Source organism: Thamnophis elegans, chromosome 9 (assembly GCF_009769535.1).
Source record: "Thamnophis elegans isolate rThaEle1 chromosome 9, rThaEle1.pri, whole genome shotgun sequence".
In the NCBI taxonomy this organism is placed as follows: Eukaryota; Metazoa; Chordata; class Lepidosauria; order Squamata; family Colubridae; genus Thamnophis; species Thamnophis elegans.
In genome coordinates, this window is record NC_045549.1 from 14,076,718 (window position 1) to 14,102,923 (window position 26,206).

The 26,206-nt window shown below is 42.0% G+C and overlaps 1 protein-coding gene across 2 annotated transcripts in view; it reads right to left on the minus strand.

Annotated features, from left to right (window-relative positions):
* Positions 1 to 26,206, minus strand: part of LOC116513184 (broad substrate specificity ATP-binding cassette transporter ABCG2-like) — a 51,947-nt gene that overhangs the window by 13,541 nt on the left and 12,200 nt on the right. Inside the window, exons 2-10 of one of the 2 annotated variants that reach the window (XM_032224106.1) lie at positions 21,674 to 21,833; positions 15,305 to 15,513; positions 10,322 to 10,381; positions 8,073 to 8,187; positions 7,819 to 7,971; positions 5,204 to 5,361; positions 4,434 to 4,585; positions 3,227 to 3,325; positions 1,298 to 1,527 (exon numbers count right to left, since the gene is read on the minus strand). In XM_032224106.1, the coding sequence (XP_032079997.1) occupies positions 1,298 to 1,527; positions 3,227 to 3,325; positions 4,434 to 4,585; positions 5,204 to 5,361; positions 7,819 to 7,971; positions 8,073 to 8,187; positions 10,322 to 10,381; positions 15,305 to 15,492 (1,155 nt within the window). In that variant the 5' untranslated portion in view covers positions 15,493 to 15,513; positions 21,674 to 21,833. Of the gene's footprint in view, positions 1 to 1,297; positions 1,528 to 3,226; positions 3,326 to 4,433; positions 4,586 to 5,203; positions 5,362 to 7,818; positions 7,972 to 8,072; positions 8,188 to 10,321; positions 10,382 to 15,304; positions 15,514 to 19,452; positions 19,492 to 21,673; positions 21,834 to 26,206 lie in introns of those variants that run through there. The other variant, XM_032224107.1, reaches the window with a different exon arrangement.

Sequence of the window (26,206 nt, forward strand, 5' to 3'; positions counted from 1 at the left end):
GCAGAGGTTCTAGGAGGTCCAAGAGGCAGAAGTCCCAGTCAACAAGAAATTTACAGCTCTGTTGTGGCCCAGCAAAAGCCGTTGGAGCTGCCACCAGACTCCGACAGCGAGGGGTCCTATGAGTCGGCTCTGGAAGATGTGGAGGACTCTGGACAGGGCTCCGACTCCGAGCAGGGCGCAGAGAAGCTGGTTGGCCACCAGGAGGTGCCTGAGGCCTGGAGCAGCGGTGAGAGCCAAAGGGAGCGTGCTCCCGAAGTCAAGCCTTAGAGTAGTGTGGAGGAGACAAGGGAGTGTGATCCTGACGTCATGCATTGGAGCAGTGGGGAGGAGACAAGGGAGTTGGTCCTGGATGCCTGGCAATGGAGGGCTAATAGGCGTAAAGAACAGTTACGCAATTACAGGAGATAATGAACTCAGCTGGTGGTAATTAGGCTCCTCTCAAGACTATCAAAGGAATGGCTTTCCACACGCTCGTCGCAGGAGTCAATGTATTTACTAGAGCTGGAGAAGCTATTGTGGCTCTCTTGGCAGGCTGGATTGCTGCCAAGGCCTAGTCTGTGTGTTAATAAATCTTTGAAGTATCTTTGTGCGTGCTTTAGTGTAGGACGAAGGGGGTCAGAACACAGCTCCATAAGAAAATATGAATTACATCCTTTGGATCAGGAAATGGAGTGATAATCAAGTTAGATAGTTTCCTGACTGCTCTTTAGAAGGCCAGATCCTGAAGATGAAACTCAAATACTTTGGCCACCTAATGAGAAGGAAGGACTCCCTGGAGAAGAGTCTCATGCTGGGAAATATTGAGGCCAAAAGAAGAAGGGGACGACAGAGAATGAGGTGGCTGGATGGAGTCATCGAAGCAGTCGAAGCAGTCGGTGTGAGCTTAAATGGCCTGGAGGAATGTTATCCATGAGGTCGCAATGGGCTGGACACGACTTTGCAACTAACAACAACAACAACAAGACAACTAAGTCCCAAGCAAAACCTCACCAGCTTCAGTAACAACAGCACTTACACTGGTATTTATATATCTCTTCATAAGAGCTTTACAGCCTTCTCTAAGTGATTTACAGAGTTGGCATATTGCCCCCAAAAATCTGGCTCTTCATTTTACCTACCTCAGAAGGATGGAAAGTTGAGTCAACCTTGAGCTGGTGAGAATTGAAGTCCTGGCAGTTGGCAGAATTAGCTTGCAATACTACATTCTAACCACTGTGCCACCACAGCTTATCTACACTTAGAGTAAACGTAAGACTGGAATGTCAACAGATAGGACGCTTGAAACTTTTAAAATTACCTGTGCTATGGAGGCTTGAGGATTACCTATTAAATTTTTGAACATCCGTTTGGAGACCCACTTCATCTGATGAAAGAAGGAAGTGGAATAGGTGATTTTTTGGAAAGTGGTCTCTTTGGTTCCGCCCTTCAAAGACAGCTTTTCCAATTCTGTTTTGGTTTCTTGATTGTGAGAAGAAGTGGAATACTTCTCTACCAATTTCTCTGCCAGTGTCTGATCTTGAGTGCCATCTTTAAAGAGATAAGAGGAAAATTAATTACGTACATTGAATACAGTTTTGCATTCTCTGGGTGGGATGTCAATTTGGCTTGAACGTTGTGAGAATATTGTTGCTTAAATAGAAGTAATCCTTGACTTGTGACCACAATTGAGCTCCACATTTCTGTTGTTAAGCGAGACATTTGTTAAGTGAGTTACAACTTTTTACAACTTTTCTTCTTTTTACAACTTTTCTTCTGCCACAGTTGTTAAATGAATCATTGTGGTTATTAAGCTAGTAACAAGGTTGTTAAGTGAATCTGACTTCCTCATTGAACTCTGCTTGCCAGAAGTTTGCAAAAGGTGATCATGTGACCCAGGACACTGCAGCCATCATAAATATGAACCAGTTGCCAAGCATCTGAATTTTGATCATGTGACAGGTTGAAGCTGCAACAACGATCGTATGAAAAATAGTCATAAGTCATAAGTCACTTTTTCGGTGCTGTTGTAACTTTGAACAGTCACTAAATGAACTGTTGTAAGTTGAGGACTACCTATATTTATAATAATGATGATGACAGAAAACTGTACAAACTATAGATCTCAGCAAAGCCATTTCAGAACTGTTTGTTTGTTTGTTTGTTTGATCGATCTATATCTGCTTTTCCTTTAGGAACATGAGGAAACATACATATACTGAATCTCTTCATTTCGATTTTCTCCATAACAACCTTGGGAGATAAGTTAAGCTCAAACAAAGTTACTGAATCGAAGTCACCCAGTGAATTTTTGTGTAGGTGAGTTCAAACTTTGACTTGCATCTCACCGATCATAGTCCAAAACCTTCCTTATATATCCTTTTATTTATTTTGAATTTTTTACTACACTTTTACATCTAAAGGTGGCTCATAGTGATGCATATTAAAATCTGAGATGAAATAACAACAATACAATACCGACATTAAAAGGTTGGTAAAAAGATGGAAATAGTAGAAAGAACCTAAGTTAGTCAATGATGGCCAAAAAATCCAGAGTCTGGTAGTATCTTACTAGAAGGCAAGATAAGAAACAATGGAGGGAAACTAATCAAGGAGAGAAATAACCTAGAACTAAAGAGAAACAGTGACAACAATTAGGAGAACAGCTTGCCTTCAAAAGTTGAGTGTGTTCCATCACTGGAGGCTTTTAAGAAGAATGTGGACAGTTACTTGTCTGGAATGTTAGAGTCTCCTGCTTGAGCAGGGGGTTGGACTAGATGACCACCAAGGTCACTTCCAACTCTGTTATTCTTTTTTGGGTAATAACTTTTATTAAAAGGTACCAGCTTTTGTGGGCTGTAGCTCACTTCACCAGATGCATAGAGTAGCTAGATGTTTGATAAGGCTATGGTTTAATGCAGTCCAATTAACCCTGTGGAACAAAGTGTTAATCTGGTCAATTTTTCTGTCATCCATTTATCAGGGCTGGTATTAAAATATAATCTATGTAATGATGGATGCAGCTTTCCCTACTTTCTGTGGCGCCACGATTAGTGAAAGCTATGCAGCCTTTGGGAATAGTGACATGCAAAGGAATCTAATATACTTGGATATATGTTCCTTGCTGTTCCATTTGCACTATTCAAATCCTAAGGGAGTTCAACAACAGAGTTGAGAGTGCGAAAAGCAGATTGCCTCTCCGTATAACATACCAGATTCCGAACAAGGAGCTATGTTTTGCACACTATACCTTTGTCGGTGTCATTATGAGACGCCACAGCTGTCGAGTCTCCATTAATGATATCCAGGAAGAAGTCAGCAGGGTTATTGTATGGTTCACACTCATAACCTCAAAAAGAAAGAAAAGAAAGAAATGCTTCTGCGTCCTTTCAATGGTTGATAAAAAAACATAGGGCAAAGCTTTTCTGACAATACCTCAAATATCTACCTGACTGTTTGCTAGAGTTGGCCCAAAACAGGCTCCGTAGATTCATTCATAAAATTGAGGACAGAGAAATTGGGTAGACATTTTCTCTGAATTTCTCCAGGGGAAGCAAAAAACTTATCCACCAGTTTCAAAAATGCAGGACTCCACCTTAGCAAAGCTAGTAGCATCGGCACTGCTGTTTTCCTTTGGGATTTAGTGCTGATGACAGGAACAAGAGCGGATGGTTTATAGCGGGGGTCCCGAACCATCGATCCATGGACCAGCACTGGTCCGCAGGATGCCAAAACCTAGGCTGCGCAAACAAGCAAAGTCCCATCCGTTAGATGCAGGGAGCACATGAAACTACGTCCCTCCTCTGGTCCAAGAAAAACCTCTCCACAGAATTGCTCTTTGGTGCCCCCAAAGTGGGAGACCGCTGTTTTAAAGGAGGACAGGATATTTCCATCAGGGACGTGCAGTTAGGGGAGGCAAGGGAGGCAGAGCCTTACCACTGTCATCATGAAAAGAAAAAAAATGTAAAAGGAAAAAGGCTGAGGTGGCATTTGCCAGTTCTCCGAACTACTCAAAATTTCCGCTATCAGTTCTTCGAACTACTAAAAATGTCCGCTACCAGTTCTCCAGAATCTGTCAGAACCTGCTGGATTTCAATCCTGGGACTAAGAAAATTGAGGGAAGGCCTCGAAATATGATGAGCCTCTGAAGAAGATCTGTGATCGCTTTATGCAAAGCCTCTCCAAATAATTACCAAGATCTAATATATAGGTTTAAATTAAGCAAGGTAATTTATAATTTTGTTTATATTGATACTCCATGAGCAATCTTGCCCTTTGCTGTTGTCTTGGAACTAAGAGTCCTACTGAATCTTTGGAAGACTAATCTCAGACGTAAATACTTCTCCATCAACATTATGGTTCCAAATAAAATCAGATCCCAGATCTGTTTTTTGAAAAAGAAAAGGTGATATTCAGACATTCAATAAATGTCTGAGTCAAGCCTTCTTGACTCTTACCAATGGTCTTGAAGTATTCTAAGGCATTCTGAGCAGGTCCATGATATAAAAGTCTCCCCGCAGCCAACAAGGTCAGTTTATCAAACAGCCTGAAAATGGAGTAGCGTGGTTGATGAATGGAAAAAATAATGGTTTTCCCTTGCTTGGACATCCTGCACAGAAAGCAGAAAAATGTTAAAGAGCTAAAGTTAAGTCCTTAAGATAAAATACCCTGAAAATTATTATTGATCATTCAAATCCTAGGTTTTGGGATTTTTTTGGTGGGGAGGGGATGAATTAGTACTACCAATAGCACTTAGACTTATATATCGTTCTACATGCTTTATAGCCCTCTCTAAGCGGTTTTCAGAGTCAGCCTATTAAAACACCCATCTATCCATCTGTCATTTTGTGTGGCTGTGCAAAATGTCAATATTTTAACTGGTCTCTTTCTTTTCATTATCCTCTTTATTTTTTTCCCTAGGAAGTGGGTGGGGCTTTTAAGAAAGCTGCTTCTGAATTATATCTTGAGCCTCTCAACGGGATGTTGTTATAGAAAATGGCCTTCTTTTATTCTATCTGTGAGCATAAATACTGTAGCGTAGCATCATTTCCTATTATAGAATCATGGAATCAAAGAGCTGACATGGACCTCAGAGGTCATCTAGTCCAACCCTCTGTTCAAGACAGGAGTCTTATTCATCACAGCCAAACGATTGTCCAGTCTGTTTTTGAAAACCTCAAGTTATCTTCTGTCATTTCTGCATGGGAGCCCTTCATCTCGTAATTACCTTTTCAACAGCAGCAAAACGGCATTGGCGGTGCTGGCATCAAGGCCAGTGGTTGGCTCGTCTAAGAACAAGATAGCCGGGTCGGTAATGAGCTCCATTCCAATATTGGTCCTTTTCCTCTCTCCTCCTGATATACCACGAATGAACTGAGTTCCAACCTAAAGGAAAAGGGGAATGTCTACGATACCATCTTCTTGAAAACATTTTCAGGCAGAGATTGTTTAGCACCCAACAATACAAGACTCATATATGAATCTGTTGGTTAAAAAAAAAAAAAAAACCCTGGAAGATAAAGGAGAATATTTGTAGCTCAGGGTTGAAATGAAGGGTCTCTGAGCTCGCTTGTTTTCTTGCAGATGTTTCATAACATCATGAAGATGTTACCTAGTTTGGGTAACAAAATGTCTACAAGAAAACAATCAAGCTCAGAGAGTACCAAGGACCCTTCCAATTCCAACCAATATATATTGATTAGCAGTAGTACATTAGTACAGACACAATGTTAATACATTGCCACTTTTGGGAACCGTTTGTTGAACCCTAGTTCAGGGATGATAAGAACAAGCCATAATAAAATCTGGTTTAAGTATTCACTCTGTACTTCACCTCCATTTATTTGTCTAATAATCTCCTAACCTGGTTCATATTTCCTTCTACATTGTTCATTAGAAAGCTAATACACTGCTTCATCTTCTTAAGACCATTTTTTCTCAGTCTGATAGTTTAGTAGGCAGAGTTTTGTATTTTTCATATTTGTATATTTGTATATTTAATGTAACAATTAGCATGTAAAAAGTTTAGCATGTGGTAGCATGTAAGTCTCCTGTTCTTCACTTCTCCTAAAGGTTGATATTGTAGTTAGATTATGCAGAAGTGTTACAGATCATACACTAGGTCTCCCTTTTAATGCCACAAAGAGCACAGCCAAATTGTGTTTGACTTCAAATAAATTAAAGGAGGAATATTATATTCCCCATGTCCTGGGAGGCGTGGGATAGACTTTGGAATAAGTATAGTGTCAACTCGTAAAGCGTTCATGGTCTGCTCTCAAGTTGCCATGGGCCAGATATATAGAGATAGAGATATAGATATATAGATCCAAATCTAGATGAAGGCAGATCTTCTATATGTGTGTGGGTTTATGTATGTTGAAGGCAAAATCCTGAATATGGTGTATCTAGAAAATCATGTTATATTGCTAACAAATATTCCTGAGTAATAGGTCCCAAATGAAAATATATATATCGATTGACATTATAACACTCTCTTGGTGCCCTCCAGAGGGTTTTTTAATCAATTCTGGCTGCCTTGGTGACCTTAGGGCATGAGGTTAGGCAAGGTCTAATGCAGGGGTCTCCAATCCCTGATCCCATGAACCAGCACCAGGCCACAGCATGCCCAGAAACCAGGCCATGCAAACAAGGGAAGCCACATCCACGGGAAACCATGCTCCCTCCAGTCCCCACGCTCCCTCCATGACTTGGACGAGGGGATAGATGGAGAACTCATCAAATTTGCAGATGACACCAAACTGTCAGGAATAGCCAACACTCCAGAAGATAGGCTTAAGATACCGAAGGATCTTGAAAGACTTGAACATTGGGCACGATCTAACAAAATGAAATTCAATGGTGAAAAAAGTATGGTTCTGCAATTAGGCAAGAAAAACAAACTGCACAGGTACAGTTTATGTGGTACCTTGCTCAATAGTAGTAACTGTGAGAGGGATCTTGGAGCCCTAGTGGGCAACCATTTAAATAGGAGGCAGCTGTGTGCAGCAGCTGCCAAAAAGTCATCACAGTTCTAGGCTGCATAAACAGAGCGATAGAATCAAGATCACGTGAAGTGTTAATACAACTTTATAATTCTTTGGTAAGGCCACATTTGGAATATTGCATCCAGTTTTGGTTGCCATGATGTAGAAAAGATGTGGAGACTCTAGAAAGAGTGCAGAGAAGAGCAACAAAGAGGATTAGGGGACTCGAGGCTAAAACATATGAGGAAAGGTTGCAGGAACTGGGTATGTCTAGTTTAATAGAAAGAAGGACTAGGGGAGATATGATAGAAGTGTTCCAATATCTCAGGGGTTCCCACAAAGAAGAGGGAGTCATTCTCCAAGGCACCTGAGGGTAAGACAAGAAGCAATGGGTGGAAACTAATCAAGGAGAGAAGCAACTTAGAACTGAGGAGAAATTTCCTGACAGTGGGAACAATTAATCAGTGGAACAACTTGCTTCCAGAAGTTGTGAATGCCCCAACACTGGATGTTTTTAAGAAGATGTTGGATAACCATTTGTCTGAAGTGGTGTAGGGTTTCCTGCCTGAGCAGGGGGTTCGACTAGAAGACCTCCAAGGTCCCCTTCCAACTCTGTTAATCCTATTCTATTCACCCCATGGAAAAACCTCTCTCTGTGGAGCCTGTCCCTAGTGCCCAAAAGATTGGGGGCCACTGATCTAATGGATCTGGCTTGAATATTTTCATCTGTCTCCCCTAAATTATCAGTCCTGAAATTCTGGCAAAAGCATCACTTAACATCATCACGTAAGTGAAGGGTGGTCCATTTCTAGCGCTGTCTTTACGGAATGTCATCCTCTGCGAGATTTAATTTCATTACCTTTGAATCTGCCACTTTTGTCAATCCCAGCTCTTTGATGATCTGGTTGATTCTCTCTTCTTTTTCATGAGTTTTTACTGTTTTTGGTAGTCTGAGTGCAGCTGAGAACTGGAAGTTTTCCCTCACCGTCAACGTCCCCATCACAACATCATCCTGGAAATACAAAGGACACATTCAGATTATTTCCATTTATTTGCTTCAAACCAGAAATTTGATGAGCAATAAGATATGGGAGGGAAGGATAATCAATTTACCTGTACTACATAGCCAGAGATGCATTTAAAATTGTCAGGCTGTGGGGCACCGTTGATGAAAACATCTCCAGTTAAGCCATGAGGATCTTTCCGTGCTGCTAAAATATCCAGTAATCTAAAAGAGAAATCAGAATTACATGATGTTTGCCACATTGTACTGAAATGAAAAGCGCACTAATGCAATTAACACTTTTGTACCGGAGGTGGTATTCTATCGGTTCGGATTGGATCGCCTGAACCGGTAGTGGAAATCGTGGGTGGCTCCACCCACCAGGGGTGGGATTCATAAAATTTTACTACCAGTTCTGTGGGAGTGTATTGGTGGGCATGGCATGGCTGGGTGGGCGTGGCTGGGTGGGTGTGGCAGGGGAAAGTTACTGCAAAATCCCCATTCCCTCTCAATCAGCTGGGCCTCGGGAGTCAGAGAATAGATGGGGGCAGGGCCAGCCAGAGGTGGTATTTACCGGTTCTCCGAACTACTCAAAATTTCCGCTACCGGTTCTCTAAAACTGGTCAGAACCTGCTGAATACCACCTCTGGACTGACCTAAGGTCAACCAGCTAAAGCGGGACTAGAACTCACAGTCTCCTGGTTTCTAGCCTGGTGCCTGAACTACTAGAAACCTGTCTCATTTACTTCCCTAGGTTCTCAGCTCAATGTATCCTAATCACAGTAGAAGTTCCTCAATATACCTATTGGCATTGGGTCACAATGTCCCTGGTTATCCTGTATTTGTCTCTTTTCTATAATTTATTGCGTAGGGCAGTGGTGGGTTCATACTGGCGTTCCTATCAGTTCGCTGACCGTGCACAAGTGCCAGACGCATGCTGCGCACATGTGCGCACTTGAAAGAAACATGCTTGGAAAGCAGCTGAGGAGCGGCAATTCAATCTGCTGCCCCTGATCAGCTGGGCTTCAGAAGCTGAAATTAAGGTAGGTATAAGCCAGGGGCAGGCGGGCGAGCCCACTTTCAAAGCAACAGAGAACCAGTTCGCTCTCTGCTTGACGGCAGAGTTATCGATTCGGGAGAACCAGTGTGAACCGGTAGAAACTCCTGCCTTGCTCTATGGCATCCCATTTAGGCCCTTTTTCCGCCAAAAGCACATGCACAGAATGTGAACTGAATATGAACGTACACGGTCACTTCTGTGAACCAGTAAGGAAGGTAACTGTATACCACCCGTGGTTTGCATGATTTTGGTTATTTAAAAAAATCTGCAACTATGGGGAAACCCTCAATGAAATGCAATAGAAGGTTAGATAGGGAGTTGGGCAGAGATGATCAAAATCCATCTGGCTCATCTCTCCCAGTCTAATTTTGCAAGCCATTGTTATTCAAGCATGTAAACCAGTTGTTTCTCAACCTTGGCAACTTTAAGAGGTTCAATTCCCAGAATTCCTTAGCCAGGATTACACCATCCTCTCACCAGTGTTATGATCTAGTCTCACTTTGCAAGACTGGCGGTAGTTAAGATTTCAAAGGAAGTAGGACATCATCAAAGCATCAAATTATGATTGGCATCAAAGCAATTTCTGTTACTTCGTTAGCAAAGGATTATAGAAAACCACCGTGAGATGGCGGCTCTTGCGGTTTGGAGGCTGGGTTGGAGGTTAGCAAGCCTGTGCTCGAACCCCGAGTGCTGCCTTGGGAAGGGGGGAGGTGTAAGCACCCATCCTTTGCTCCAGCTATTGCTGGGGACGTAAAAGGAGTCCTCCAGGGGTGGGTTCCGGTAGTCGCTACTGCCAGTTCACTTGTGGATGCGCCGTGTGCATATGCGCAGAGCAATAAAAATTTCTGTGTATGTGCAGGACCGAAAACAAGGAGAACTGGTTCAGGGGGCGTGGCAGGCCTGGGTTGCTGCTGGTTCCAGCGACTCAGGCCACGAAACTACTACTAGTTCTGCCGAACCAGGCCGAACCGGTAGGAACCTACGTACCAATGGAGTCCCCCAACTGGGCATAACCTGAGCAAGGGTGATGTCACTTGCTAATCCTTTCAACGTAGAAGCGCCTCGGCTTCTGGCACGAGTGCGCCAGCGGTGGGATTCACTTACCTTCCCTACCGGTTCGCAAATGAGAGCCCACGCGCGTCTACACATGCGCAGTGCTCACGTATTATGTCGGGGTGGGTGGGCAGAGCGTCCCACAGCTGCTGCTACCAGTTCGCCTGAACCGGACAGAACCAGCTGAATCCCATCTTTGGAGTGCAGATTTATAAAACCACATTTGTCCACTGCTGTAAAACTTACGAAGATTTGCCACTGCCTGTCGGCCCCAGAATTGCATTCAGTCCTGGCGTCATGATTCCACTGAAAAACAAACCAACAAAAAAGTATCACTCTCTAAGCCAGTAGAAACAAGTATCTCAGGTCAGAAATGGGTCTCTGGTGTGGAATACCCAACAGCTGCAAGCTAAAGGCAAGCCGTAATTCAAGGAAGTTTTTCCACCACTGCGGAACTTCTTGAAAAAGATTTTTAAAAAAAAAAAAAAGTCAGAAGAATCCCAATGCAGAAGAAATACTCTGTACATTACAGGTGGTCCTTGAATTACAAGCATTTGTTTAGTTACCTGTTCTGATCCCCCCTCCTTACAGTGAGTCACGCCGACACAAGATTACTACTAGACAATTTATTCACAGTAAATTAACACACTGACAAGACTTTGGCAGCAACCCACAGATAAGAAATACACACAAGAGCTTCTCCAGCTTGTGTCCTGCAAAAAGCCTCCTCCCAAAGTCTCTTCTTATATACTCTCTTGGGAGGAGCCTAATCACAACCACCTGGTCCCAATTATCTTCCATATCTCCGTAGTTGCTGTTGGCGCTTATCTGCCCGTCTTTGCCTGGCATCCGCGACAACCTCCCTTAGCTCCTCCCCACTGCTCCAGGGCCTGACGTCTTCACCACTGCTCCAGGGCATGACATCAGGGACAAACTCCCTTTGGCTTTCACCGCTGCTCCATGCCTCAGGCGCCTCCTGTGGGCCAACCAGCCTCTCTGGTCCCTGCTCGGAGTCTGAACCCTGTCCAGGGTCCTCCACATCTTCCAGAGCCGACTCATAGGATCCCTCACTATTGGAGTCTGTTTGCAGCTCCAATGGCTCCTGCGGGGCCACAACAGTAACCATTCGACCCCCTGGAAGACTGCAATGGCCATAAATATGAGCTAGTTGCCAAGCATCTGAATTGTGGTCACTGTGAACCACAGGGATGCTGCAAAAATCATGTGTGATAAGGAGTCGTACGTCACTTTTTTCAGTGCTATTGCGACTTTGAACAATCACTAAATGAACTATTATAAATCGAGGACTATCGGTAGCAGGAGACTATTTTACCAAAGAAAATGCCCCCAAACCCTGCAAATCTTGCCCACATTTTCCATACAATCGATGATTTTTTTAATATCCAAGATATCCTTTGCCTTAGTTGCTTTTTTTTTCTTGCTAACCTAAAAAAGGAAATCCAGCTTGTGCCTTTCCTTGTATAAATTGTCTACATCCCTGATGGTGAACCTATGGCGCACACATCACAGGTGGCACAGGGAGCCATTGGTTAGAGCATGTGAGGCGTTGCCCTGTTAGTTCCACCGCGCATACACGCTCTGGCAGCTGACTTCGGCCTTCATTTTCAGCCTCCAGAGGGCGAAAAACAACCAACACACAAACCAGAAGTCCGAGAAGGGGTCATGCGCGCATGCGCGGGGGGGTTGCGTATTTAGGATTATGGGTGTGGGCACGCCCGCGCACAACCCACCCACCTCTGCGCTCCCCCCACTTTTGGCATGCAATGGCAAAAAGGTTAGCCATCCCTTGTCCTTCTCATTGTTGCTTTTCTGCATTTTTTCAAACAGAGTTTAAAAATTGGATGAGTAAATGAAAGTCCTTCTAGATACTGAAGAAGTGAAGAAGCTTCTTGGATGGGAAGCACAAAGACTTCAGGGAAAAACAATGAAAGTCCAAGTCCCTTTTGAAAAAAGCACCTCTGGGACAACTATGACTGGATCAGTGGTGGGATTCAGCCAGTTTGCACCTATTCGGGAGAGCCGGTTGTTAACTTTCTAAGCAGTTGGGAGAATCGGTTGTTGGAAGAAATCTCATTTTGTGTTTTTTCCCACTTCACAGGGCTAATCCTGTAAGGAAGGCAGGAAGGAAACATTCTGGTGTTTCTAGCCTAATCTTTATTCCCCCGCTTACAGAAACTGCCTCTCTGGTTAACCCTTATTACATTGTAACAGCTAAGGCGAAGCGCCCATCGACCTGAGTGATGTTGAGTTGGCCACGCCCAACCAGTCACATGACCACCAAGCCATGCTTACCCAGCTGGTCATTAGGGCAGAGAACCGGTTGCTAAATTATTTGAATCCCACCACTGGACTGGATGACTGAGAATCTCCATAGATATCTAGATACAGATAGTCCTCAATTTACAACAGTTCATATAGTGACCGTTCAAAGTTACAAGGGCACTGAAACAAGTGACTTATGATCATTTTTCTTACTTACGACCATTGGAGAATCTCCATGGTCATGTGACTTATATTCTGGACAACTGGTTCATATTTCTATACACAGGATCATGCGATCCCTTTTTGCGACCTTCTGACAAGCAAAGTCAACGCGGAAGCCCGATTCACTCAACAACCGTGCTACTAACATAACCACTGAGATGATTCACTTAACAAATGTGGAAAGAAAGTTCATAAAATGGGGCAAAACTCAATTAACAAATTTCTCAATTAGCAACATAAATTTGGGTTCAATTGGGATCGTGTAAAGGACTACCCGTAGTAGTCAATTGAAATCCATTGATCAAAATATGCAGAAACTTACATCTACTTTCAGAAGTTTTTGCGTGAAAAATAATAATCTTGGCTTCAAAATATAACTGCGACCTCAGGGATACTCTCTGAAACATTGACTTTTTTATGGGTGTCATTAAGTTTGATTACTTCTGCTTTCATCAAACATCGTTTCTAGCTACCTACTGTACATGTACTTGGTTGGATATTCTGCAGGGAGTAACATTTTACTTTTCACACAGAGAGTAATATAATTCAGTTAATTATTTATAGCATCACACACTGATCCCATATCATAATGAACCCCTTACACAGATCAATGATGGAATGATGCAACGATGATGGAAAGTTAACATTTAAAGGGAAAGCCAAACAACAAGCACCCAAGGACAGCAGACAACGGAACCTGATGTTTGAACCTGGGTTATTATACTTCGTGTTTGCTTAATACTTTCCAAGCTAGACAACGCCTTATTTCTCATGTTTTTTCCCCGTGATATCTGGTGGTTTACACTTCATGCCCACAAGATTTTGGAGATTCATCTCATATTCTGTTCTCTTCCAGCTGATTCAGAGGATAAGATTTTTTTGTAGGATCCAATCTGAGTCCTTCAGCGGGACTAGAGGTTTAATCTTCTCTCGTGCTGGAGCCCATCCTCAGGGAACTTCTCTCTATTGGACATTCTGGTGAGAGACAACTTCCCTGAAGATGGCCTTCAGCATGACTCTGAAAGCTCAACAGATAAAGATTCTGGTCCCGGTGACCGACCCAGATTGGATCGATCTTACAACGACCCACCTCTGACTCGATCCACTGAAATTTACCAATGGCCATCATAAAAATTATTCTTAATAGAAAGACACGTCTATTTCTTTTCATTCATAATTTTTTAAAAATTAAGTATGGGATACGACCTAAGCGACTGTAGTACACCTCAAAAAAGACAGCACTTTTTTCACTGCTGCACAGCTTCCACCGGACTCAATCTAGAGGTGGGCTGCTGCCAGTTCAGACCAGTTCAGGTGAACTGATAGTTCTCAGCAACGTCGGGCCCCGCCCATCTGCCCCAGCGCTATCACGTCCTATGTAATCGCCATGTATTGGATGCCATGCGCATGCACCACAGGGCTTGAGGTCCTGGAGAAAACTAAACATGCCTTTTAAAAATAAGTTTACATCATATTCTTATGCATTCCAGTGCTGTGTGTGAGGTAATTTAAGGTGGTTCTGACAAGTGTCGTCGGCATCTTCATATCTGGTCACATGGGTGGCAAGCCACTCCCATCTGGTCACATGGGCAGCAAGCCACTCCCACAAAGAAGGCCACACCCACAGAGTAGGTTCGAACAATTTTTGAAACCCACCACTGCATTATGTGACGCCCACCTCTGACTCGATCCACTGAAATTTACCAATGGCCATCATAAAAATTATTCTTAACAGAAAGATTAGTCAATAAACATTTGATTAGATATGTCCTAGAACAGGGGTGTGAAACTCGATTTTATTGAGGGCCGCATCAGCGTTGCGTTTGACCTCGGGGGGGGGGGGCAAGTGGGCATGGCTAGCTCAATGTCCTACAGTCCATATACAGTCCTCTTCGGCTCTGTTTTCAGCTGCGACAGCTTCCTGCAGCCCTCTGCCAGGCCTTGTGCAGCCATCCCAACCTCCATTTTCGCTAGAGGCACCGCGTGCCGGTCCTTCTCTGTTTCCAGGGAAGCCCCACTCTAAGCAACTCATGGGCCGGATCCGGCCTGCGGGCCTTGAGTTTAACACCCCTGTCCTAGAATATCAGATGAGCTTGTCGTCCTGAGAGGAAAAAAAACACAAACTATATTTTTTCTCATGAGTGTGAACCCTTCTTGATTGGAACTTTCTGTTGATGTAAAATAAATATCACAGATAAGAGTTCAAATATTAACTGTCCAGGAATAGATTCAACTAGTAGATCAGCTGAAGCTGAAAAAAATCACTCTTTACTACGGAAGCCACGGGGGCCTAAATGAAGCTATGCAGGCCCAAATTATCAGAGACAATTTAGTGCAGTGGTTCAGAATTATAGAAATCATGTTCCACGTTGGGTGTGATCTTGGGCCAGTCATTCTTTCTCAGCCCAAGGATGGAGACAATGGCAAACTACTTCTGAAATCTTTCCAAGAACACTAATTCAGGCCAGGCCAGGAGTCTTAAAAGTGCGCTCACACAGACTAAAAAAAATAGTTCAAATTATACACCTGATGCTTCAGTGGAGTACAACCTCAATAAATAGACAAACTCCAAATCCCAGGGATATTATCCAAGTGCCACCATCTGGTCCTAAAAGTTTCCAAAATATTGCATATGAGCCATGTTAAAAAATCCTATGCAAATGCTAAGGATAACTACAAGGAAAACAAGCTGAACATGCAAGTGGGCTTACTAAATGTACATACTTGATATCTCTCAAAATTTCTTTTTCAAGTATTTTTCGACAGCCGATAAATCCACTCTTCGTCTTCACTCTGTAGCTGATGTTACGAAAGGCAACGGTGCTGGTTTTTGTTGAGCTCCATGTCTGAATCTGGATACCATTTGTATTGCAATCTGCCATCGGGACAACAACTTCTGGGCTCTGAGACATCTTTCTAGATTATATTTACTCCTAGGAAACACAGATATGTGTTATTTTTCAGAGAGGCTCTGTCTTTCATTTAATGTTTTATTTTATCCTGCAAATAAAAAAAATGTATAAATGCATAAACAGTATTAAACAATTAACACACCGGCTGCAAATTAATACGCCCTAAAAATTATGTTATAAATTGAACCGTTTTAAAAATATTGATCATATTGCTCAAAAAAATTTACTCCTTTTTTTTAACACTTGTTCAAATGTTAACAACATGCAATTATGGACAATCCAATTCTACATTGTAGATTTCTGCTTTCTATGCTGTAAAAATTATTTCAGGCAATGCCTCTTAGGATATCAGGATCCTCAATCTACCAAATACTAAGAATATACCCATATGTATTCTTAACATTCATTGATTGACCCAGAGCAGGATGAATAGAATATAAAAATAATAATGAATCAAACCTTTATGGAAAAAAAATTATCATTACACACTGGAACTTTGCTTTTTAAACATATCCCCCAAAGACTCTCAGTTATTGATTTTTGAAAAGTTTTTAGATTCTAAAAATGAGAAATTGAAGCAAACTTTTTCCATAGGTCTAGTTTTAACAAGCTTAAGGATTTAATTAATCCCATATCAATGCTAAATGGATTTTATACGGATTTTAATTATTTTTTTCCTTCTGTAATGTTCAGTTTATTTTAAGTCCATATCGCTGCTAAATGGATTTAAATGGGTTTTGATTGTTTTTTCTTTCTATTATGTTTATTTTTAATCACTACATAATATATGTCATTTTTTAAAAGAAAATTAAATACATGCTATCTGGGTGCATGTATAGAGAGTTAGAAATATAGTGGGAAGGAAGGAGGGAGGGAGGGAGGGAGGGAGGGAGGGAGGGAGGAAGGAAGGAAGGAAGGAAGGAAGGAAGGAAGGAAGGAAGGAAGGAAGGAAGGAAGGAAGGGGGAAACTATTTTTTTAACTTTTTTATATATATAAAAATTTTTATTTTTTTCATAACATATAACCACATGTATACTATTACATAGCCAACATCGTATTGTATTATTAAATGTTTACATCAATTCATCTTAACATCAACTCCCAAAAACAATTTTTGGCTCTTCTGCTCTCCATACACCATATTTGTACCTTATCCATCACTTTCTTCTCCCTCTCTCCTCCCTACCTCCTTTCTTCCCTAGGAAGGGGGGGGAACTATTATGTGGCTTTAAATGTGTTGTCCTTTTTCACTGCCAGAGACAATGCCACTATGATTCAGCAAGAGTTAATGTTTTGTTGGCACCAAGGAACAACTACAAGAACATAGAGCACATGTAGACAACAGATGTTAGCTGTGTGAATCGGATTGTATCTGAAAAATACATTTTGCCATTCATTCCTACTTATGGCTCGACATCCTGTAATCAACAGACACTCTGCTCTAAAGGTCTCAGCACATGGCAGATGGCTGGTCAAGAAAAGGAGACTTTTGATTGAGACTTTTGACTTCCTGGCTGACATACTGTTGGAAGAAATGTCCTTCTGGGTTCAGTTCTAAGTGGGGAAGAAGACACTGGAAACATGGAGGCTGCTTAGAAAGATGGTGTAATGGTGGACAGGCCCACAGGGCTTGAGGTCCTGGAGAAAAAGGTGATCACATGCTTCCAGGTGAAGAAGAAGAAGAGAGAAAGCAAGAGGAGGGGCTTGCTGGGTTTTTAATTCTCTTTTCGGCCCCACCTCTTTGCTTCTTGTTCCTGTGCAAGAAAATGTATTCTGAATGGGTGTCAGACTCCCATTGGGCCATGCAGGGGCAACTATCTAGGCTGAGTCCAGGTTTGGTTCAGTTCTCAGATGCCATGTGGTGAGTTGGGTAAAGGGCTAATACTAGCATGCCTTGATTCCATGACCTGGATCTGAAGGGGAGGGGTCTTTGTTATGTAAATAGATTGCCTTGGGCTTCTTAATGGCCCATTGACAAAAGGGGGGTGGGCAGGAAGCTGCAGGAATTTACTTTGTGTTTAAAACGTGTTTCTCCCTTTTCACATCCAGGAAAATATAATATTCTGCCTTTTCAATATTTCCTAGGATATTTAATTTTAATTTTTCTTGGAGAGGAGTGGGTTTTAACTTCCTACAATACCAATGGCTTAAAGTCCTCTTGACATTTATTTTTCTCACGTTACCAGCAAAAACAAAAACGGAAGTCCTAACTTGCTGTATAAATTTAGACGCAGACAGAGATGGGGTCTTTGGTAGCTAGGATATCCTGCAGACATTAAATAACGCAGGAGGATAGGAAAAGGCAAGAATGAAAGATTAAAAAAAAGATACATCTTAGGCTAAGTGAGCAGAAGACAGGAAGCAAAATAAAGAGAGATGTGAAAGAGCAAAGGATGATATTGACCTGAAAGCTTGGGATGAAAATTTTGAGATATTCAGGGAAGTCTCTTTCTCTGCCTCTTTCTTGTATTGGCAAGAAAGTAGGGATATTTTCATACATGATACGCTAATATTATACTGAATGTCTATGGAGATTCTCAGTCATCCAGGTCATGGTTGTCCTAAAGGTGCCTTTTCAAGAAGCAACTGGACTTTCTGGTTTTTCTTTGAAGACATTTCACTTCTCATCCCAGAAGTTTCTTCAGTCAGAACTTGAAAAAGTTTCTTGGATGAGAAGCGAAACCTATTCAAGGAAAAACAAAGTCTAAAAACATGGTTCTATCAAGTGCTAGTAGCATAATTGTAAGGAAAGTCATTTGTACTTATATCTGAGCTGATAAGATATCAAGAACAATACTTAAGGAGTGAAGATCATTCCATTTTCCCCAGAATTTTCATTTCTAAAGTCTCTCTTTGTTTTTATTTATTTATTTAAAATGTTTCTATAGCTACCTATCTTATAACCAACTCTGGGTGGCTCTTTAACTTTTACTTATTTACTTATTTAATAACACACAGCTAATGAGAGTGGGGGTGAACAATTGCGAAAAAAGAAAAAAGGAAAGGGAGGATAAAGAATTTTTGTTGTTTAAAAAATTGACATATACACATGTAGGAGAAAGAAAGATAGAAAGAGAAAGAAAGAAAGAGAAAGAAAGAAAGAAAGAAAGATAGATAGATAGATAGGAAGGAAGGAAGGAAGGAAGAAAGAAAGAAAGAAAGAAAGAAAGAAAGAAAGAAAGAAAGAAAGACAGACAGACAGACAGACAGACAGTCTTTGTACTGATTTCTAAACTGTCTTATTGCAAAGTAGAGTTTTCCCTGGCTTGGTTCCTTCAGGATATGCTGAGAACATCCAGAATTCCCAGGACAAAAGATTCATCTGAGAAACACCTTGTTGGAAAAATTAAATAATTAAATTAACATGTGACAATCCTGCCCCGTACCAAAAGGAAACATTTAGATGGTTAGGAAGAGGTAGGATAAAAGGAGGAAAGAAAAGAGAGGTGACAAAAATCAAAGGGCAAAATATATATATATATAGAATTGCGCATGGATAAACATGCTTCTGTTTCCCTTTTAGCACTCTAAAACCAAATGATTCTTTATTCTTAAAACGTAGGACAGAAAAGTAAAAACAGAACTAATGAAAGAGGAACGCCAGCATGCGAAATTAAAAGAAAAGCCAATTACGACAGCGCTCCCAGCAACTGGTACAGATCCGTTGTGCAGCAACAGTATTTCCAAATCGATTCATACAACTGTATTCTAAAACGGCTCTTTTTCTGTATGGAAAGGTTTTGCCTTTGTGCTCAACAAGCCCCCATTAGCCCTTCCGAGCATAGAATTATACAGACAGGAAGCCGCCAACAAAAGCCTTTGATTTCATAACATAAGAAGTCAATCTCGAAGCCCCAGATGCACACATGGGAAAAGCCAGAAACACAACACAACACAACACACACACACACGCACACACAGCGAGCTGCATGGCACATTAGAGAGAATTATATACTTACTTTCTGGGATTCACCTGGGTGGCTTGCATGGAAGTTGTTACCTAATCTGTAACGACCTTTGGCTTTAAGCAAATAACTGGTTTCTGTCTGACATAACCCACAAGGAGGACAATCCCAGACTTAGCTCTGTGAAAGCTTCTGCTGTCAAGCCTGCCTGAGTCTTTAAAGTGCTATTGAGACACTTTTTGTGTCTTTTCAATTGTAGGAAAATTCTCCCAGAAAAATGAAACATCCTAGGAAATATTGAAAAGGCAGAATATTTCTCTGGATGTGAAAAGGAAGAAACATGTTTTAAAAGACAGAATAGCTCCCTGTAGCTTCCTGCCCATCCCCACTTTGTCAATGGGCCATTAAGAAGGCCAAGCTAGTCCACTTTACATAATAAAGAGTTCTCCCCTTCAGATCCAGGGGGGATGGGATTAAGGCATGATAATATTGGCCCTTTACCCAACTCGCCACATGGCATCTGAGAACTCAACCAAACCTGGATTCCACACGAGAGTTGCCCCTGCATGGCCCCATGGGAGTTTGACAACCAATAAGAATACAAGCTCAAGATTAAAGGCCAGAGGGGGATAAAACCAGGGACTTTCAGCATCTCAGTCGACCCTTCTCTTTTCTCCACCAATATTGAAGCATGTGATCACCTTTTCTGTTCAGGACTCAAACCATCTGGTCCTGTCCATCATCAATAAACCATCTTTCCAAACAGCCTCCATGTCTCCAGTGTTTTTTTCCCCACTTGGAGCCAAATCCAGAAGGACATTTCTTTCAACACAATGATGCCAGACATGAATAAAACCCGCCTTTCGGGAAATGTCTGGTGGTATAGAAGCCTAAATTGTAAGTCTGAACAGCCCAGGGTATGTCAAAAAAATGCAAAGGCACTGTGAGATTTTGGAGACATTTCATTTCTCCCTTAAAAATACGGTGGGGTCAGGGCAGATTTTTAAAAATACCCTGAATTTATTTTAAATGGAGGGATTACAAGTGATTTCTATACCTTTCCAGATGGGGAGAGCTATGGTGCTGATGTTCTTTAATACTCAGTATAAAGCTAATGCAGGTGATGTTAGGTATAGTTTTTACCCAATATGTCTGTAAAAATCTTCTCTCAAGGCCAGTGAACACAGACGGTTTTGTTAATAAATCAGCCTAAAAAGATCCAAATTATTGACACAGGGAAGGAAAAGGGAGGTGGGGGGAAACACTGTTAAATTGACCATTGTGATAACTAGTTAAAACGTTACACTTTAATATTGGATTCACATTCCATAATATGCCTTGCTTACTACTACCCTAGTAGCAGTAACAGTAGGGAGCTTTCCAAAATATTCTGGGAAGATAGTCCCATGTTTTTTTTTTATTCTATTTAGTTTTTAAAAAATTATAAATGGGAAGACTGTTAGGCTTTCAAAATATTGTGGGAAGATAGTCCCATGTTTTTTTTTTTAATTCTATTTAGTTTTTAAAAAATTATAAATGGGAAGACTGTTAGGCTTTCAAAATATTGTGGGAAGATAGTCCCATGTTTTTTATTCTAGTTAGCTTTAAAAAAAATGGGAGGACAGTTAAGTTTTAATCAGGTCCGAAGGAAGGTGTATATCTTCCAGATTTTAAAGGCATCAGAATTAGTCCTTTAAAAAGAAAAACACAGCTTGATTTTTTTTAATAGTGCATTAAAAAAACAATCAGGATTGCTATTCTGTAAGATTAAGTGTTGGTTAGATTCATTATCATTTATTAAATTTATTGGCTGCCTGGTTTCCGGTGACTCCTAACTGTTCTACCTCTTGCTTAGTTTTAGTCCAATTTCTCTTTTTTATATACATTACTGTCATTTTCAGTTATATGATACAGTTATGTCTTTCGAGTCTGGCCATTTCAAAACTTGAGTACATCTGGGTACTTTGCTGTATGAATCTATCATGGAACATTCCTACCCTACTTAGAATAGTTGGCATTTGTAAAAAGAAAAAATGGGTGAGTTTCAATCACGCGAGCTAGAAACTGGTTTATTATCAGCGGTGAACAACTGTAAGGAAACCCACAAATGCTGCTGCTAACAAGGACCATTTCTTTCTTTTCTTTCTTTCTTTCATTCATGGAAACGACTGAGAAGTTAGAACCCAAACAAATAAACAAACAAAAGAAAACTAAACTATCACAAAGGAAAGGGAAAGCGGGGAGGGAAATCCCCAGAGGCCCATTTTGAACTTACCTTCAATGAATGTAAGAGGCAACAGAAGCAGCAGGAAAATGAAATGAAGTGTTCACAGCACATCTGGAACTAAAGTATGGATTGCGACTCGCAGGCCTTTCTACAGCTCTCAAAAAGGCACCGTATGGGGCGGGACCGGGGCACCTCCAAGAGACCGCTCCTTACAACAAAGAGAAAGCAGTGAGTTTCTCCTCTCTTTCAATCCAAGCCATTCTTTTTGCACCGCTTGGTAAAGCGATCACGGCTCATCCCTCCTCCCCCTTCCAGCTGCAATTAAGGGAGGGGTGAAAGGTCTGCCTTAGGGAGGGACTAGCACCGAAGAACACTTTCGCCCGACTCTGTTTCACCGGCTGATAATGCTCCAAGCACAAGGCAGAAGGCGCCACAGGAGGTCCATGGACATTTGAACATGCACCCAGATCCCCCACTCTAAACAAGCTCAGAGAAAAGCTCCAGAGTCATCCAGGCTGCCCGCAAGTTTACACCCATGTGAGAAAAATTAAGGAGAATGCTTAGGCAAATGTATTTTTCCCCACTGCCTCCAGCTCTGAAATTCTACTGTAACGGGAGTAAACATGCAATAGATCCAGGCCTCACCCATATCCCTATGCTTTAAGCAGAAAAGAAGCTGAACAAAGAAGGGCACACACATCCTGGGCTGCCAATGCAGGCTGGGGATTTCTGGGAAACCAACCAATCAACCAACCAGCCAACCAACACGAAGAGTTTGTTTGGAAAACAGGAGAACATCCTCCATTTATAACCTGCTGTTTCAAGAATGGCAATTCCTCCATTCCTATTGCACAGGTAGGAATCCTTATGCCAGTGGTGGGTTTCTACCGGTTCGCACTGGTTCTCCCGAATCAATAACTCTGCCGTCAAGCAGAGAGCAGACTGGTTCTCTGTTGCTTTGAAAGTGGGCTCGCCCGCCTGCCCCTGGCTTATACCTATTGAATTGCCGCTCCTCAGCTGCTTTCCAAGCAAGTTTCTTTCAAGTGTGCACATGTGCGCAGCATGCGTCTGGCACATGTGCACGGTCAGCACGAACCGGTAGGAACGCCAGTATGAACCCACCACTGCCCTACGCAATAAATTATAGAAAAGAGACAAATACAGAATAACCAGGGACATTGTGACCCAATGCCAATAGGTACATTGAGAAACGTCTACTGCGATTAGGATACATTGAGCTGAGAACCTAGGGAAGTAAATGAGACAGGTTTCTCGTAGTTCAGGCACCAGGCTAGAAACCAGGAGACTGTGAGTTCTAGTCCCGCTGGTTGACCTTAGGTCAGTCCAGAGGTGGTATTCAGCTGGTTCTGACCAGTTCTGGAGAACCGTTAGCAGAAATTTTGAGTAATTCAGAGAACCGGTAAATACCACTTCTGACTGGCCCCCCTCCCATCTATTCTCTGCCTCCCAAGTTCCAGCTGATTGGGAGGGAATGGGGATTTTGCAGTATCCTTCTCCTGGAGTGGGGAGGGAATGGAGATTTTACAGTAGCCTTCCCCTGCCATGCCCACCAAGCCATGCCATCCCCACCAAGCCATGCCCACAGAAATGGTAGTAAAAAAATTTGAATCTCACCACTGGGCCAGTCCCTCTCTCTCCACCCAACTCACATCACAGGGTTATTGTGGTGGGAAAAATAGGGGGAAGAAGGTGTGTTGGATATGTTCACCACCTTGAGTTATTTGTAAAATTATTAAAGGCAGGGTGCAAATTAAATAAACAAATTATGTAGGATGCTGAAGAGCAGTACTAGGACTGTTTCCCCAACATATTCCCCTCCCAATGTATGGGTCTTCAACTCTTAACTGCTACAACTAGGTTACAAAAAGCTCAATATAAATAAATCTGGACCTAAGGTGCATTTTGACCCTCAGGTATAATTGATATAATTACATACATACTTACACGTACAGCTACAATCAAGCTGTTAGAAACTAACCAGTTTAAATAGCGGGAATTAAATTAACTAAAGAAGACAAGTCCTCCTTTTTTTCCAAACACATGGAATCTTTCTTATCAATTTTCCAAAGGAGACAAAGGATTATTCGGGAATGTCTGTTGCATATTTGAATCCATCCCTGAGAAGCAATGCTTAGCATGGCCCAAGCCGTATTCTAAATTTCAGGGAGGGCTGTAACTCAGCATTAGGGCAACATTTGGCATTCATAAATAATTTGGCATTCATAAATAAATTAAAACCCAGTTTTAATATCCATTATTTCCACTTAAAGGTTCTTGAGTAAGAAGCACATGCTAAAGAACCAGCTGCATTCAGAATGCACCAAATTTTGATAAATCAACCCATAGCTTGATGCAAAATAAGCCAACAGTGTAGATCAAATATAGAATAGCAATTATTCTTCTCCTTGAGTTGTTTTAATCCTTCAATTGGGTTAGAATCTGTAACTTTCCATTGGGAGGAAAAAGCCAGAAAATTAATTATCATCATTTCCCTATCTAAATTGTGAGAAGTGGTGACAATGAAGACGGACATGATATGTAACCTAGACCATTATATGGGAAGAGGAAATTATAATCATCTTGATCTATTCATGTTTAATAATCTTGGGATCTCTCTTGTTCTGTACTTAGGGCAAGCAGGGCCTGGAAAGGAGACATGGTATCTACCAGCTGTCTGGAGCATACAGATATCTTATCACCATCACCAATTCTTCAATTGTTTTTGGTTCGCTACGTGTGCCATGCTTTAAAAGTTGCATTGCTATGAGTATGTTCTGGTAGATAACGAACTGAAACAAGACTAGGGAAGTTTTCTACCTGAAAGGCTGGAGAGCCTTTTGTAGACTTATATGATCTACCAAAACTAGTGGAGTTTGGTACTGTTGGAAGAAATGTCCTTCTGGGTTCAGCTCCAAGTGGGGGAAAAGACACTGGAAACTTGGAGGCTGCTTGGAAAGACAGTTTAATGGTGAACAGGGCCATATGGCTTGAGCTCCTGAACAGAAAAGGTGATCACATGCTTCAAGATGTTGGGTGAAGAAGAAAAGAGAGAGGAAAAAAGAGAAAAGCTGGATTTTTTTATACTCCGTTCGGCTCCACCTCTCTGTTTCCTGTTCCTGTGTAAGAAATGCAAACTGATTGGTTGTCAGACTCCTATGGGGCCATGCAGGGCAGCTCTCTAGGCTGTCTTTTGAGTCCAGGTTTGGTTGAGTTCCTGGATGCCATGTGGTGAGTTGGGCAAAGGGTTAATACTATCATGCCTTAATCCCATCGCCCTGGAGCTGAAGGGGAAACTCTTTGTTATGTAGAATAGACTGTCTCGGACATTTTAATGGCCCATTAAGGAAAGTGGGGGATATTAAGAGTGAGTTTGTTTCCTGCCTAAAAACGTGTTTCTCCATTTCTGATCCAGGGAAATATAATATTCTGCCTTTTCAATATTTACCAGGATATTTCATTTTTTCTAGGAGAGGGGTGGGTGCTAACTTCCTATAGTACCATTTTAACACTTGGCTTCTATTCTGTTATAGGGAAGTAGCAATCCCACAGTGTATGACATGAGCCTTGAGATACATAATAGTAAATTCAATAATTGACTGTATAATTGGGTCAATGTAGCTCCAGCATTTATCTAATCTCTCAAATCCAATCATTTCTGCATTAGGAGAAAGGCCAAATTCTGCACACATGCACGCATGCGCATACATAGACTATGCACATACACACACATAGAGGCACACACAAAACAGAGTCAGTATTAGGGCTTTTTGTTGCTCACTTAATGATGGTGCAAAGATGTCCTAGTATCCTTCATTTTCTACCGTATCTGAAACATCATCTTCATGATGATCCCAGCCCATATCAAAGCAGCTTAAAATGGCTCTACATTGTTCCAATGCTAAAGTACCGTGTTTTCCCAAAAATATGACATGTCCTGAAAATAAAGCCATGCCAGATTTTTTGGGGGTGGGCAAAAATATAAGCCTTCCCCCCAAAACAAGCCCCCTTAGACAACCCCCCCTCCTCCTCCAGCCACACAGAGCGCCACTCACCAACCTAGTGGTATCCCAAAGGCACCAAGTCACAGGAGCCAGGGGGAACAGGCGCTCGCACGGCTTGGTTTCTTCGGGATACCGCTGGGTCAGTGAGTGGCGCTCTGCCCGGCTGGAGATGGGGGTTGCGCGAGCGCCTGTTCTGTCCCCTGCTCGCGCACCTCCCAGACTTACCACAACCTGGGCCACCTCTCCTTGTAGGGCCAGGCCGCCGGCGCCGCCCAGCAACCCCAGAACAATAAGCCCCCACCCGATAATAAGGCCCACGCCATATTTGGGGGGGTCAAAAGAAAATAAGACCCTGCCTTATTTGGGGGGAAACATGGTAGAAGTTTTCCCTTAAGGAGAAAATACGTTTTGTCGTGGGCACAATTTAACATATTTTTGGTTAGGTGGCACCCTCCCCCCTCCTCCAAAGGAGCAGGATCGACTCAATACCTCAACATTTTAGAGTAGGATTCAGCTCGTTCAGAGGTAGTATTCACTTGCTTTCCCTACCAGTTCGCAA